Here is a 16,994-nt window from a genome sequence, read left to right as displayed (position 1 = left end):
CCACTTAAACAATGTTGGGTTTTTTTTTTGTTTAAAAATGTTGAGATAATTCTCTTAAACAGTCAATGCCCTGAATGGGCCAAAAGAAAGACAATACCAGAGAGGACGATTATTTGGAATTGAAGACACCAAGGTACTAATCACGTTTCAATTTCCATTAACAATCTGATTTTTAAATTTTTAAATTTGAAATTAGAAAAAAAAAAAGGAAAAAAAAAGATTGAACATTATTTTTGGTGTTGAACAAGGCTTTACTGTGAGTCATTGTTTACCTAAGATAAAGCTAAGCATGACTGAGCATTTTGGCTGAATCACAAAGTTCATATGAGTGGAATAGTTATGATTTTAATTACCTGAATCTTCCCACAACTTAACACTACAACAAGCACAAACTTCCCTGGCTGTAGGTTTTGTGTTTTATCAGACACAGGAATATCACTACATGCTACTGCTCTCTAAAGCAGTCACTACCTGTAGTTTCCCTTTCCATCCAGTTCTATACATCACTCTTGTGATGTGTCATGGTGTGACGTAATGCAAAAGGTAAAACTTTACAGCTTGGCAAGTGCTGTTCAAAAATGGAAAGAGGATGGCAAAATTGCAAACCTACCGAGACTTGATCGTCCATCTATATTGATTTGCTATTTCTAAGACATTTATGGTAACTGGATGAGCTGCAGAGATTTAAGGGACGGGTGGGAGAAGATGTACAAATGATGACCATTTATTGCCCTGATTTTAAGTTGTAAAAAGAAAGTCATAATAGAAACTGACCCTCCACATCACCCTGAACACACAATGTCTATAATAAACCATGGTGGCTGTAGCGTCATGCTCTGGGGAAGTTTTTTTTTTTTATATATAGAACTACATACAGGAAAATCTAGGAAGCAAATATCTTTGAGCACAGACGGTACATTTTTAGGGTATGCTTGTTCCTAATTAGACAAAATTAGAACAGAGTGGTTGACTTTAGATCATAGCCTGTGCATGCATTAGAAGCCAAGAGCTAAATTCAATTAAGAATTAAGAGTTAAACATTGCTATTTACCAACACGCTGACTGAGGGTGAGCAGTTTTGCAAAGATGAGTGGGCAAACTTTCACTCTCTCTGTAAAGCGAGTAGATATTACCTGGAAACCTTGCAGCTCCTAGCAACGGGGCAAGGGGTTCAGTACAAATGCATGAAAATTGCAGTACACTGAAGTTTGTGGTTGCAACATGTGTGCCTCTGGGTATTAATGCTTTTACAAAGCACTGAACATATCTTTGATGTGTTATAGGTGCTATGTGTCCATATTAGCACATCTTCAAAAGTGGCATGTCGAAATACCTCGTTTCCGGCAAGAAAACAGCAAGTGGCTACATGTGAATTTAGAAAATGGGACACGAAAAAACAACACAAAAAAAACACGTGTGTGAAATTTTCCATTTCTTACAGTCATATTTTAGAAATGCAAGGATTTGCTAAGAGTTTCTTCAATGTTTATAGAGCAGCATGCAATTTGTAAAGCCTATACATTTTTAGCACTGTAGTATCTTAACTCACTAATGCCTGCAGATAGGAACAGAGAGCAGCACACAGTGGGTAGCTTTCATTCATTTATTTATGTAATCATATTTACAAACAGTCTGAAGTGTGGAAAGTCTAAAATATAATCCATATCTACTATACATTGCATTTTGGTTTGCAAATTGTTTCGAGAAGTATGAAAGTCCAGCTGTAAAACAACATTTCAATAAAAATTTAAGAAAAAAAAACGTTTTGAAACTGATTGAAGAAAATTGCACAAAAAAAACAAAACAAAGCAAAAGCAAAAATTTTAACGACCATGGGGTTTTGTGCACCCTATTTTCCAAGTCCCAGCTCACATTTCTTAAGGTTATTAAGTAATTGTCTTTCCACCATCACAGACGGCTCTCAATCAAATCAGAGGTCTTGGTGTCCAGGGAGGAAAAATGATACGAAAAAAAAATGAAGTGCAGAATCACATTTGGCAAAGTACTGAAGCCCACCATTTACATTTATACAGATATGCACATTCTGTTTCTTGTGCTCTCCCACGTCTGCATTTGTACACCTGTTTTAGACTTGCCTCATAGAAATCGCCTCCACACTTCTCTTAATTTAACAGCAACATTAACAAGAGCACAGTGCAAAGATTAGATACACTTTCATAATATTCACAAAGCTTGTCTCAGATGTTAAAGGGCAAATATCATATTTAAGAGTCATAAAATTAAAAACTGAAAGTGGAAAAATACAATAAAACAGCTTTTTCAAAGCAGATTGTTTTAAAGGCATCTTTGAAAACAAAACAAAAAGAAAAGACTGTAGTCTCCCCTTTCTTTTAAGCAGGAATTGAGAGCCACACGCGGATGATGAACATTGTATGAAGGGTTGCTGTTGGGTAAAGAAAACCAGAGTGATTTCTTGTTACAAAAATACCTTTCAAGAAGAAATATGTGGAATAGATAAGCAACCACTTATTGGCAGCAGAGAAAAAAATTGAGAGCGCACTCTACAAAGTTTATCTATGCATCGATGAATGAGCTAAGTGGAAGTAAACATCAAGAAGTCTCTCTGTTGACCCAGGATTTGGAAAATATTGGCGTATTGGAAATAGAGCTAGGAACAACAACAACAAAAAACCTGACAGAAGAGAGTAAGCAGACAAACCACCACAGTGACCACAGCTGTTATTTGTGAGCATAAAGTTACAGAATTTGGGAAATGCTTTCCTGAATAGAAAATCTTACACTGTGTGTAAGATGACATATTATGATCTGTTAATGCTGGCAAATCATTTGAAATCAATAACCGTTTTGTCCAGAGATATCCCCTAGCATGTTTAGCCGTGATAATTAGCCTTAGCTGCAAACTGTGTCCTCACACAATTGGCTCATACATGTAGTGAGGTAAAACTCTCAACAGTAAAGCTGACTGATTATGTGGAGAAAAATGAGAACTGCACAGACAGACCTCGCTACAATAAAGCAGGCTATTGTGACATAATGGCGCTTCCTTTGCAAAACAAGACTTACAAGGTTGATGGAAACAATTATCTCACAACTAGCCATCAAATTAATCTTAATGCTCCCAGAATTTTAGTGTTTCAAGTTACAGTTTAATCAGAGGTCATCTGCCACTGTGGTGGATTACAAGCAATGGTGGACAAAAATGTACTTTAGTACAGTACTCAAATAAATGTTCTCCGCTACCTTCCACCTGGATCAAGAATGCAACAGTGTTGGATAGGTCTTCAAGCTAGTGCTTTCAGAGGACGTTTGTCTTGACTTCCTCCTCACTCACTTAGATAAACACACGAATCACTTCATGAAGTTAAAACCAAGCTGCAGCCTTCACTATAACTACTTTTGTACTGAAAATAAATGTACATCATTCACTCTCCGGCAACTTTTGGTCCCCTTCTTGGATGCCTTGAGCTTAGCACTACTGTTCATATTATGATCTATAAACTTGAACACAATTGAAAAGTTGTAAAAATGATATTTGCCCTTTAAAATTGAAGAGGAGTGTATGGGTCTTTAGCGGCCAACCAAACAGAGATGCACATTCGAGGTACAACCAAGAACTCCACCCCATCAAGTTCTCTTTCAATAAAATAATCACAGGCAAATTTAAGGAGGCAGGTTGATGAAACATGATACTTAAAATCTCTTGATACGTAAAATCTCCAGAGAGATCAGTGCCCACAAGCAGAAATTCAAAATATGACGTTAAGGCCTTAAATGAAAAGTAATTTTTGGATTCAAATAGGTCAGTTTTAATTTGGTAGCTGCTGAAATTTGGAACAAAAAAAAAAAATAAACATTTGCTCTTATATGTCCGTCTACATCACTGTACAAAAGCCTTAATTCCTACACATCTCCATAACACGATGAGACGAACAGGGGCTACATACCTTGTACAATTTACATTGATCCAATGTATAAAAAAAAAAGAAAAGAAATTGCATTGCGGAGGTACAATTATACAAACTCCACTACAGTGTTGTGGCTCTAGTGATCCGGGACCATGATGTGTGGAGAAATGAGGCCCCTCTGAGCCCTATCAGGTTTATTACGATGAAAAAGGCAGGCGGAAGAGGCTCACACACACACACACACACCGTTTCTGCATTCATAGGCACGCTGTTTTATGTGCATTTACACCCACAAACACTCAAATGAAACTGCCTATATGCATGCTTGCACACACTAATGCATGTGCGTACAAGGACACATACAAATGGAGATATGAGTTGGATTCTTTTAAGGGTCGGATGTTTCTCTGTAAAGTTGGATAAGTTCACCGATGCGGCGTGTGGAGTTGACAGTTTTTACCTTAAAAAGGACCTCCTTATTGGCCTTATTCGGTTCCCACAAGAAGCAGGTCCAAACCAGTTCACCACCAACGAGTGGCTAAATTAGCTTAAGGCAGGTTAGGTGGTAGCTGTGTGGCCGAGCTGGAGACTTCGAAGGTTCCTTTGTTGTTTCCGCCCTGTTATTACTCGTCGGTCTAATCAATACGGCTTGGCCCACTCAGCACTGGGGGGGCTCATTGGAATGAAGTTTCCCAGTGACGATGACGAATTGGATCCATTGGAGTGTCCCTCCCAGAACATGGCGTCGGTGGGCTTGGGGGGGCTGGGGAAGGAGCGCGAGCTGTCGTCCAGGGAGGCCTGATTCAGGGGGGGCGGCGGCAGCACCACGGCGCAGGCCTCGCTGCCGACCAGCGCCTCCACCAGACAGCTCTGGGAGGGCCAGGGCCCGTTGTACCAGCAGTCCTCCCTCAGGCTGTCTGGCAGAGGGGGGCCAGCAGGACAAGGACGGCCGGAGCATGAGGGGACCGGTGGGGCGCTAGGAGGGCGGGGCCCTGGGGCTCGAATGACTGGGAGGTTGTTGTTGTTCTTTTCCACGTCGTCCAGACACTGGACAGGGACGGTAGAAGCAGCTGGAGGGAGAAAGATTTGGAGAGATAACAGTGAGAGAGAGAGAGAAAAAGAGCTGAGGGATTAAAAAAAAACTTGTTATAAAATATTTGCATTTGAGAACTTATAAAAACATATGGAGCACTGTGACGGTGGCAATGTCAGTAATGGAAACCGATAAATCTGTCGCTGTGTTTTACATTAGCACTCCTCTTTATTCAGTAAAATGTTTAGGATATTTAAGTATTAGATTTAGCTCAGAAATATTTCAATGTTTTGAGATTGTTTTGGTGTATTATACCAAGACCTGTAGTTTTACACTGTGCATAGTCTGTGTTAGGACTTTACATACACACATTATGGCTATTAATGTCATATTAATTTGAGGCCTTACTGATGTTTTTGGACTGTCTTTTTTGGAATGGTGGGATGATTGCACAATGTACAGCAATGAGAATCTTTAAAAACAAGAACTGGGTAAACATTTAGAATTTATTGAAGATTTTCTTTCCTCCCAGATGTCGATGTGCCCCTTGGCCATGCACTTAACCAAAAGTTGACTACCAATCCATTTAGTGAAAATTTGGGAAACAGCAGGGTCTATATCAGGGAACCCATACATTTAGATTACCTCTTCCCTCTTGCGGTCAAACAACCATCCGAAATTTATTATAGATGCAACCAAAATCCTGTAGTTTCTCTAAATCTTGTTAAAGGAAATGTAAATGTGGGTGTGTGTCTATATTTGAGTCCGTATGCATATAAGCCTGTGTAGATGTGAGAAAATTTATAATAAACTCAAGTATTTTCACCCAACTCTTGCTTTTAAACGTCATTTAAGTTGTTTGCTGTGTGACTATTCTGGATTAGAAAGACAAAATAAATTCATGGCAATAATGAGTGAATGCAAACATTTTAATGCTGGAAGACATTTTAATATAACACTCAGACACAAGTTATGTTGTTCATATTACTTTAATCACTGTTACTGTGAAATATCTGCACATATTATAAAATATAAAAATAAATATTTCAGCTTCTTTCTTTCTTTTTTTTTTTTTTTACAAAACGCATCAGTAAACTAACCTCCCTAAACTAACAAAGCCACCTGTCTCTGTACGGACAGCATCTCCATACACAAATCAGATTCTAATCTGAAACACACACCACGGCTTTGATTTCGAATCACCACCTTGGGCAAATATTGAAGTTTAAATGAGACTCACTGTGCAACTGTTTTTCTTTGTTATTAATTTTACCATACCTCTCTTCATCCACACATCATATATCCATCCATCTCTGCCCTGCTATGCTTCCATGAGATGGCCTCCTGAGTCTAGGATTTGAATAAAAGTGATTCCAAAGGAGGAACATTAGAAGAATACAGATGCACAGAATGAGTGAATAAATAACACAGCACACTCTCCTCCCCCTTTCTGTCTTTTTCGCTTCTTTCGCTCCATCTGCCTCGTCCGAGCCACAAAACTGCTCTGTTATTCGGTGGGATAAATGCAACAAGGTTTATTTTCCTGCTGTATTTGGTTCTAATTTTCACCTCCTGGCCTCCTCCTCTCCTGTCACTCGACAACAGAGGTAATGACAGCTGGCGGCCGTGTGGAAGGACGGGAGCGGGGGAACAAACCGTTTCATAATGTCTTTTATTAAAGTAGTTTTATTTCAGTAGTTTGGATGGTACCTCGTGTCTCGTGACACCACTGCAGAAACCGAAACAAGACATGGCCTGCTTTTTAGCGAGCAGAACCTTTTTGGAAAATCAGACAGACTCAGCAGTGATCCGCTTCCTTTGATTTATTTATTTTTTTTGTTTTAGTTTCTGTTTTGAGAAGTTTTAAATGTGAGTGCTTAAATACAAAAGACATCTGACAAACAACATAAACTCACTTTAAAAATGTCAGATTATCTAATGTTGTGATAAATTCTGAAAAACAAAATTGACTTAAATTACTAATAATTTTTTTCCCTAAATTGGACATGTATCCAAAATAAAAAAAATTATCTTCTGCCACAAGCATTAAAAGTATAATTATCTTATCAACAGTGTGAAAGCGGAGCTTATCCTCTCTTGCAACACTGAGGGTGGTGTGAAAATGAGTGAGGGGAGCAGAGATGTAGGATATCACATACAATGCACAGAAACAAAAACTCAAACATGGAATGATGTGGATAAAATACACATTCTTCCTCTGTGTGTGTGTGTGTGTGTGTTGCTCACCTGGTCTCGTCTCGCCGATCAGTGGCCTGAGCTTCCTAATCAGGCTCGACTGGAGCCTCATCTCTGATTGGAGACGGGTGACTTCGCAGCACAAAGCTGCGTACGTTTGCTGGACGTTCCTCTCCCTGCGGATCGGATGGGACGTTTAGTTTAAACCACACGGTGGTGTCAGAAACATCATGACAGGAAGCATCTTGTGGACTGGTAATAAAATGGGGGAAACCTTTTGTCTTTAAAATGAGGGGTTTAAACAGCTTCCTAAAGGAGGAATACGGTTAGAAAAAAAACGTAAAAGAAGCTTAATTCAATTATTCATGCGATGGCCTGCTGCTGGAGTGCCTTTCTTTGTGATAACTGTATCTCTGCTGAATGACTTGTCTCTTCGCTGACACATTTAACACCATCAGCGACTGTGCTTGCACTGAAGATAATCGACTCGCAGCAGAAGTTCACATTAATCAGAAACATTTTTGCAGCAGCTCAGAGATTCTGAGATAAAACAATTCCTCACCTACAACAGTGGTGCCAAGGTTGAACTGTACTAATGGATTTAATGCTAATTTATTCAACAACACAACATAACTAGGAAAAGAAAAAAAAAAACATAAAATAACTCATACATTATGGTGCCCTAAGGTATCCAAACAAAATGAATCAGCAGTACAACTTCACAGAAGCTCACTAATAAACATACCTGCAAAGAAAACCAAGATTTTATACTGTTAAATAATAATAAAGTCACACAAGTATTTTCACTCATGACTTTTTAACAAAAGAAATTAATTTAACATTTTTCATTTTAAAACGTTATGAATGCAGGGCATTTATAAATGAATTTGAATTTTCAAACAACCAATTTTGAGTGGCATTAACCCACTGGATGGAATTTAAATTTGATAAAAAGGTATTTAAAAAAAAATGCATGTTCTTCATTAATTTCAGTTGTCAGTAAGATTATAATAATTCCAGACCTTGTTAAATCTTTCTTTAAGGAGCCTGCCTTTTATTTCTTCACTTTTATCAAAATGCCATTGCACTATAATATGCTTTCTTCAATACATGAAGAAAACTGACACATTATTTTAGGGATCAATTGACATAAATAATATGTCAAATTTGTAAATAGTAAATGCACAAAACAAAACAGACATATACTTTTTTCTTTTTCTTTTACATTTGATTACTTTTCATGTTTGTGAAAATATGCAAAAACAATATTAATAAATTAAAAGTATGGTCTTACTCTTAGTTTAAACTGTAAATGTAAAAATAATTTAAGAGTGGATTGACATAAGCCATTTACACTAAACAAAATGCTTTACCTGACCACAGATTGTAAGGTTTGGGAACATGAGACCAAACCTTATCACTTGTTTGCTAAACAGGCGAACGATTTATGAAGAACAACTGAAACATCCGACGCATAGACGGGCAGGTCAGAGAAATGTGAGACTAATTCTGAGTATAGTTATTCTAATGACAACTTATCAGCCGCCAACCGCCTGTGAGTCAAAAGTAAACACAGAAACTGAAACAACAAACAAGATGAAACAGCTTCAAAAACAATGAAAGGCAAAATTGTTTTTCTTCACTATTCGGTTTTAGCAGAAATAGCTTGAGATTTTTTTCAACCTTCTAGAAGGAGGCTCTATCTTTGCTGCAGGCCCAGAATGAACTTTCTACTTGGTCTCTTCACTTTTGGTACCAGCATCTGATCACCTCAGCTTACAAAGTTACAACCTTAGACATAAAAACCTCCATAAGTACAAAAAAAGAACATGTTTTTTCCCGATCTTTGACAACAGAGATCAAAAACAATAAAAATGGCAAACATACATAAAAAGTACACGAAAGTGAAATAGTTTGTGTCACCAGCAAAGAGGAACAATCTGATGGTTTTATATTTTTCTATGGATAAGCCAAATGATATTCTAATTATATTTGAATTTTTTTCAAAATAAAATCACAAAGCAGGAATACATATTCTGAGCAAACATGAAAGGTAATTTAAAACAACTGAAAATATGCTTAATTATGGCAAGCCTTCGAGGACAAACATCAACAAATTTAAAGAACCTCCAATCAGTCATTGACGGACAGTCACGCTATGATATTTTAATGCTTTGATATTAAATTTGGAAGAGAAAAAAAAAACCATTAAATTTCTTTAAGGTGGTTTTGGTCCGGTGTTATTTAAGTGCTTTAAGATAAAACCGTCCAAGCTTTTCAAAGATTTAAAGATTCCTGGTCGTAGAAATTTTCTCTGGAATCCAAATTTCCATGTCATCAATGGACAAGAATTTATTTATTTTTTTACATTCATTGTGTGGGAAAAAAAAAAAAAAACACTACAGGGAACCACGTAAGTAAAGAGAAATTAATTGACGTCAAAATCTCTGAAAGACATTATTAAAACCAAAGCTTAAAATTTGATAAGATGCTCATTATGATCTAACTAAATGCCGGGGAGCTCCAGAGCTGAATTTCTTTGCAGAATGTGATGTGTATTACCCAGCACCCTCCTCTAGTGGCCAAACAGGACAAGTACACTCAACTGTGAAACCACAGCAAGAGATAACTTACATAGAATACGGTATTACTGATAATGGCTTTTTAAAACATTTATTTTAAAGGATATGTCTAGGGTTTTAGCTAAAGGCAGTGAATGAATGAGTTAAACTTATGCTACACAGTAACAGCATTGATGTCATTTTAAATATTATTTCACACTGATGCAACAAGGTACAAAGTTTGCATGATATCTAAAATACAAGCAGGTGGTAGTTTATGGGTCCAACAATCATTCAGTTAACTATATTTGCTTATATGAACTAGGTAGGAAGGTAAAAAAAAAAAAAGTTACAAAATTAATATTTATTCCTGAATTTCCCTGAAAATATCTGGGCATCATAGTCTCCTTAGTTTGCATGACTAGCTTATCTAACAATCTCATCTGAGCCCCCCTGAATATTAAACACTTGTTTTCACGATAAATAGAATGTTCAACATCTAATCCAGCTGTAGCTTACACAAACAGTGTGTGTTTGTGATGGAAAATTACATCATCAGAGAAAAAAGCAGAGGGTAACTTTTTTACTGCTGATATAATTACATGTCAGAAAAATGGATGTTAATATTTAACTTAAATTACGCAAAAGTCTTCATACCCCTTAGACTTTATCAGATTTTGTAATGTTACAGCCGCAGTTTAAAGAATTTCACTAGTTCTTTTTTTTCTTTTACAACCAACACAAAATAGCACATTAGTGTGATGCAGATGAAACGTTAATGAATCACTTAAAAAACTCCAAAAAACCAACTCCCTCTGAATATCATCCTGAACACAGCATTTTAACGGTGAAACAGGGTGGTACCAGCGTTATGCAAATGTTAGGTAAACTTCAGAAATAATTTGAAAACCATAATTCATTTTGTGTTGTATTATCACATAAACAATGTTTTTATTTTATTTTTTTGGCAAATGTTACATTTATAGTTTGTAATCATATAAAAAAATGTTTTAGATTGGATGATAATATCAAAACGAAACACACTACCTCGAACTATGCTTTCCATCACATGTCTGGTTCAAGTCTGGTCCATTAAGGCCTTGTGACTCCTCCTGAAACACAGGTTAGTTAGAGAAGATAAGAAAACTTTATAGAATCAAACACAACTGGCTAAAGAATATTTAAAAAAAATAAAATAACATGTTTTATAGAGTCTATGCACTGATAGATAGCGACACAGCGGAAATAAACTGTTGAGCTCATTTGTTTTCTGTACTGAGGACAGAAAACAACCTTCACTGTGTGCTTCCCTTCTCTTACCCGCTTTTGGGTAAAATGTGACATTTAAATGTATTTCTATTTCTCATCTATAGCATTATATTTTACATGATATTACTTGGCGTTCTTACTCCATGTGTCAGTCTAGACCTTCTATCCCTTCTGTCCTTCTATGAGCAGTGAGTCTTGCAGTGTAACCCGCTCTTTGGAGCTGCTTTTTTCTACTTTACTTACTTTCTTTTTGTTACTTCAGCATCCTCTCCTGCCCACTATCGTCTGCCCCTGTCCTCACTCACCGTGCTTCTCTCCAGTAGCCGGCTGTTCTCCAGCATAATCCTCTCAAGGTCTTCCTGCAGTTTGCGGATCTGCAGCTCTGTGTCGACTCTCTCCATCTGCCAGAAGTCCTGAGGGCTATTTAGGCTCTTCATCACTGGAAATACGTCCAACAAACAAGATTTAACTAAATACAAAAACATTTTCTGATTATTTTTAATTAAGTAAAACAATTGGCACATTTATATATTTCATTTATTGCTAAAAAGACAACGTGAACAGCTTAAAGTATTATCTAGCATGTAAAACTAGCTTTGTTTCAATTAATAAAACGTGACAACTTAAAACAAATTATTACAAAAAATTATTTCAATAACATTTTTATCAAAATTTTTATCTCCAAAGGCAGTTTTAAATCGGAAAATAAATAATTTTAAAATGTTAAAAATACATTTTAAATTTAAATCACAGAAATAAACATATATAGAAAAACCAAACAACATCCAAGTGTGCTAAAACAAGAATAGCAAAAAATGTGGCTCTGATGGTATCACTGTGACATGACCTTTGGGATAAACTGGCCCCTCTACAACCAACAAGGTAAATTCAAATATCATATATTATAACATCTCATTACTTTGATTACCTTTGCGTGCCTCCATATGAGCTCATTATTAATGGCAAACAAAGACATAAACGATGCACATCATTACTTTTCTTTGTGTCAAACACGTAGCATTTCTGATCTGGTTTCTGCTTTGGTTGTGTATGTGGAGGAGGGAGCAGGCCTTCTCCACCTGTACCTTGGGTGGTCTCCATCTCAGACCTCAGCTGAAGTAGCTCTAACTCTTTGGCTTGGAGTTGCTCATTCAGCAACCTCTCATTCTCGCTCTTCTCCTTTTTCTGACACAGAATGAAAGAAAAAGGCAGTGAGGTGACGAGTCAGCATCAATACCAATGCACCAAATTCTCTCTGTCTAACATTGTCTAGTATATAGGGGCTCTCTGTTCTGACACAATATCAGAAAGAATACATTTTAATCAATGTCAACATAATAGTATGCAGGGTTTGTTCACTTTCTTTATGTAAAAAAATGAAATATAAAGTTAGCTTATGAGGGTTTCAAATGAAAAACAAACCAGTTTATTAAGCTCCATCTGCAGGTCCTCCTTCTCGATGTAGATTCCTCTGTAAGCGCTGAAGGCCTTGTTCACATAATGGGGACCCTCTGACGGAGGAGCCTCCGGCCTGAAGAGCTACAGTGAAGAAAAATAATATGCAATATTGAAGAAGAGAAACATAACAGCCTTTATTTCCAAACTGACAGACATTCTTAGGGTTTTAATGAAAGGTCTGTGACAGGACTTCGGGATATTTTTCTTTTACTTTAATCCTGATACCGGGCGCAGCAGTAAAACTCAAGCTTCTATTTCTTTCATTTCTTCCAAAAATAATATGCTAACACTAACCAAACCTCTCTAAAATGTTAGCTTGTTTTCACACACCTAGATTTTTCTCACCTGCAGTTCACAACTTCTACTGTTCTGTGACTTGCAAGCCTGAAAGATGAAACACTGTCGAAGGACTGAACCGGTATAACATGCCTGAAGAATGCATCAGCATAACAGTGAGCAGGGTTCACTCTGCATACTTTTCACACCAGGAGCTCTGCACAAGAGTCGCTACTACGTGTAATGTGCTGATCAGTGGTATGGTGAAATCCAACGAACACAACCAACATGTCAGGGATAATGTTGTGGAGAAGATTAAGGCGTGGTTATGTCACAAAACATCATTCCAAGTTTTCCAAGTCATAACTATTTTAATAAACCTCAATTTAAAGAAATTCTTTTAAAGTTCGTAAGGAGCTCTGTTCAGTCAACTGCTCAAGAATAGAAAGAGTGTAGTCTTGCTCTGTGGAGCACCACGCTGTTAAAGACGTTTTTTAAAACTTATAGTTTTTCAATTGTTTCTACATGCTTGGACTTTTATTGCACTTTTAAAGTGTGTTTCTAATTTAGTTTTTATTTTAAGTGTTTCTCTTACTTAGCAGCATTTTGAGATTTGCCTGTCAAATGTAAAGTGCTTTATAAATAAAATTTATTATTAATCACAGAAGCAGGTAAGCGTCCTGCGGTCACTCTGGAGGAGTTGCAGAGATTTGCAGAGCTGGTCGGCTGGCGTGCTGAGGTCATAACTTTCTTCTTACTTAAGGCCAGATTTATAAAGACTTTTCTGTAAGCCATGTAGCGGGAACAGCAAACATGGAGGAAGGTGCTCTGCTCAGCTGAGGCCAAAACTGAATTTTCTGCCTGACATGAAAAGCACTCCCACCAAACCTCACCATGAAAACCCCCATCACTGTGGTGAAACAGTATCAAGCTAGCATCATGCTATGAGGTTGTATCTCTTGCATGACTTGACACTTCAAATAGACTCTTTTCAGGCTGCGCATAATAATAGTGTAGTGTGGTATTTGCTGACTTAGTTATTTTTAAATATCATCTTGAACCATATTTTCAAGATTGTCTCCCACTATCCGAATCCTTCCTCTTTCCATCCCTACCTTTTCCTCTAACTGCTTCACCCTCTTCTTCAGCAAAGTGTTATCCCGCTCTGTGTCTCTGAGCCTCTTCTTTATGTCCTCGTAGGCAGTGACCAAGGCGAAGTGAGAGGCAACGGACTCATCGCCGGCACACACCGACACTGGGCTCTCTCCAGCGGGCGTGTAGGCCGTCTCGTGCTTAAGGATGCAAATGTCATCGTCTACTGCCAAGGGCTCCATGTCTTGACAGAGGCCTAGTCCTTAGACGGGAAGACCTGAGAAAGATGGCAGGCACAGTTTTAGTTTACTTTTATTGTGAAATATCTACAGATACAACACCAATTGGGTTTACCCTGACCAATAATGAACTCATCTCTGTTGATTAAGGGGTTTTTTCCCCTTCCAAGAATTAAAATTGATAAAGAGCAAAATGTGTAGAAGGTTCTTTGATTGAAGTAGTAGTTTTAAATCTGACAGAAAAAATATGAACTAGAACATTACGATTATGGTCACTATTTTATAGTTTTAGAGTATTGGTACCTGATCTTTTCAGCGATTAAATGATCTAGTCAGTTTCATAACTATTTTAATAAATCTCAATTTAAAGGAATTCTCTACATTCTTAAACTATATGTTTGAGAATGTAAAAACTATTTGTAAACATATTTGTTTATATGTACTCATGTTTGAATTATTCTCATGTGATTCTAATTTTTAAAATGGCACCTAAATGCTGTAGGTAGATGTATTTATACACCGAACAAGGTGGAAACTCAAATACTTTAGTATTTGTCCTGAAAAAATAGACATGCCCAATTCTGATCTCTGACTGAAGCATCTCTAGTATTCTCTCTTCTTGTCTGGAAAATAGAAAACTTAGTAATTACTGTCTTGACACAGAAACTGTTATCATTGTGTGGTTTTCTTCACAATAAAAAAGCCAAACATCCCACCAAGAAAATATCTACCTAAGCTTAAACGTCTGAATTTCTCAAAAGGAGCAGAACAAGCAGTCAAAAGCAGTTATCCTCCTCAGATGGGCCAGCACCAGACAGACTGCAGCTAATGTTAGTTGATGATGTCACCATGCAATGATGCAGCAAACACAAATCGTCCAAGTTTTATCAAATAATAAGACAACTGTTTTCATAGAAATACGTCTCAGCATGACAAATGCGCAGGATATTACAGCTAAAAAGTCGAAAGCAACACCAAAAGCAGAGCCGCTTACTTTTAATATCCGACTCAGAGGCTATAAAGAGAAAGCTAACCCAACAAGCAGAGAAAACGAAAGTAAATGTGAGTGATCCGTGATGAGAAATGAGGCGTCATTTTGATCAAACTTCCTATAATGAAACAGAAAAGCTAACGGACAACATTTTATCCTTTAAAACAAAAAAATAAAGACATCTTCATAACAATGGCAGCCTCAATCTTGATGTAAACAATCAGTTAAACTCGTTTACAAAGGCTGTTGCTAACGTTATAATGTTAGCTTTGGTTCAACAATCATCTAAATTTTTTTTTTTTTTAAAGCAGCATGTAACAATACAGTATACAGACAACTCCATTACATGATGCGGAAGAATACAACGCAGTCATGGGATGATGAGTCTCAATGTTACATTTCTCACAAATAAAAATGAACGATCTGTTGTGATGATAACAGCTAGCTAAGCTCTGCTAAAGTCTTTTGGCTAGGTGAATGAAAAATGAGCCCATTATTTGTGCACTCTCGATTCGTACTAACCGTGTTAGAAGCTGTCCTCAATTAAATATCAGCTGGCCACATACAGGTACCATTTATGCTGAAAAAGAGAAGCCCCTGTACGAGAGAGGGAAAACACAAAGAGACGAGGCTGGCTAGAAATTCGCAAGTGGCTGCTCCGAACTGACAGGTGAGGAAACAAAAACTTCCGGGAGTCACTTGACTGATCAGGCCCTTTCAAAATAAAAGCGTAATTTTTATTCAGGCGTCCGAGACCACGTGTTTTTGGCAAAGACTTCCACGTTGAGGTTGACGTCTGATGTCGATAGCTTAGTATGATTGAGGGTAAGTTTAGTCTAAATTAACACACATATACACACAAAAGTTAAATTTTAACGACATGTTTCAGGTTTCAAAACAGCACAAATGCGTATTAAAGTAGCTAGCTGCTAGCGTTACCCATAAACGCAAAAAAAAAAATACAGCATTGTCGAGAAGTTCTGCTGGCATAAATTTCTATACTGAGTTGCTTATTCTTTAGAAATGGCAATGTTTTAGCATTTGAAATGGCCTAATAAAAACCACATTTTGTATGTGGTTCCTTCACTATCAGTAATGGTATGGAGGGCCAATCCACCAAATACATTTATTTAATACATTTCAGTTAGTCGAAATTAAATTGTAAAAAGAAAAAAAGTGCAATTAGTTAAACATGTTACGATTCATTCAGAAACACTGATAATTAAAGGGAGAAATAAAAAATTCAATTATATTTTGTGGTATAATAGTACACAACTATTTCAATATTTATTTAATTATTTCATATTTTTTATGCTGCAGCACATCATGAAATAATGTGAACTGGGAATTTTTCAAAAGTTGTTTATTCTGCATCTTTACCAAATTGCAGACCAGTCACCTTATGTAGCTGCGTTAGCTCCACCTCTTTTTACTTTGATAAGGTAAGGCTTGGAAATAAATTCCTGATTTGCTGCTGCATATCTTTCCACCCATTGGTGGTAGGTGTCATTGCAAATTTTGGTATCAATACCAAATCCAATACCTAACAAATACAGGGCCTGTATTGCCAATGTTGATACCGATAACCAATACTCTTTAAATGGAAATTTCTATATGGTTGAATGATTTTGTGGTTTTGCCAAGCCCAAACTGATCAACATTATGATCATAATAAAATACAGGACAAAGATTTCAGGCAAATTATTAACCAAATAAATATTTGCAATTTTTAAACAGATTTCATTTCCATGCATTAAAGCTGCACGAAATTATTGCTGTTCTGGAGAACTGAGAAATCACAATTTCTGTTAATGAACATTTTAACAGTAAATACAACTATATAATGCAATATAAAATGATTACAAATACTTCTCAGATTTTATTGAACACACATTTTTATTTCCTACTGGACCGGTTGTCTCCAGCTCCTCAACTCAGATAAGCGGAAGATAATAAATGGATGCATAGAAGTTTTTGCAAAAAAGAAAGTCA

At 36.9% G+C, this 16,994-nt stretch overlaps 1 protein-coding gene across 1 annotated transcript; it reads right to left on the bottom strand.

Moving 5' to 3' along the window:
• Positions 1–33: 33 nt before the first annotated feature.
• On the bottom strand, positions 34–15,697 carry azi2 (5-azacytidine induced 2). The gene is made up of 8 exons (XM_028012146.1): positions 15,525–15,697; positions 13,796–14,049; positions 12,369–12,485; positions 12,032–12,131; positions 11,252–11,385; positions 10,725–10,789; positions 7,168–7,292; positions 34–4,957 (listed from the first exon to the last, which is right to left on the bottom strand). Exons 2-8 carry the CDS (start codon positions 14,012–14,014, stop codon positions 4,527–4,529), a joined length of 1,191 nt encoding a protein of 396 aa, XP_027867947.1. The 5' UTR covers positions 14,015–14,049; positions 15,525–15,697; the 3' UTR covers positions 34–4,526.
• Between the last annotated feature and the right edge of the window lie 1,297 nt (positions 15,698–16,994).

The sequence above is a fragment of the Xiphophorus couchianus genome, chromosome 3, assembly GCF_001444195.1.
Source record: "Xiphophorus couchianus chromosome 3, X_couchianus-1.0, whole genome shotgun sequence".
Classification (NCBI taxonomy): Eukaryota; Metazoa; Chordata; class Actinopteri; order Cyprinodontiformes; family Poeciliidae; genus Xiphophorus; species Xiphophorus couchianus.
The sequence above is the reverse complement of the archived record's forward strand: the minus strand, read 5'-3'. Positions and strand labels throughout refer to the sequence as shown.

What these genes read in the sequence shown, in the direction of transcription:
- azi2 (XM_028012146.1), bottom strand. Translation starts at nt 14,014, where the DNA reads ATGGAGCCCTTGGCAGTAGACGATGACATTTGCATCCTTAAGCACGAG. An exon ending in AGATGGAGCTTAATAAACTG is followed by an intron (nt 12,132 to 12,368) that starts GTTTGTTTTTCA and finishes ATTCTGTGTCAG; the next exon opens with AAAAAGGAGAAGAGCGAGAA. An exon ending in GATGGAAAGCATAGTTCGAG is followed by an intron (nt 7,293 to 10,724) that starts GTAGTGTGTTTC and finishes TCCGATCCGCAG; the next exon opens with GGAGAGGAACGTCCAGCAAA.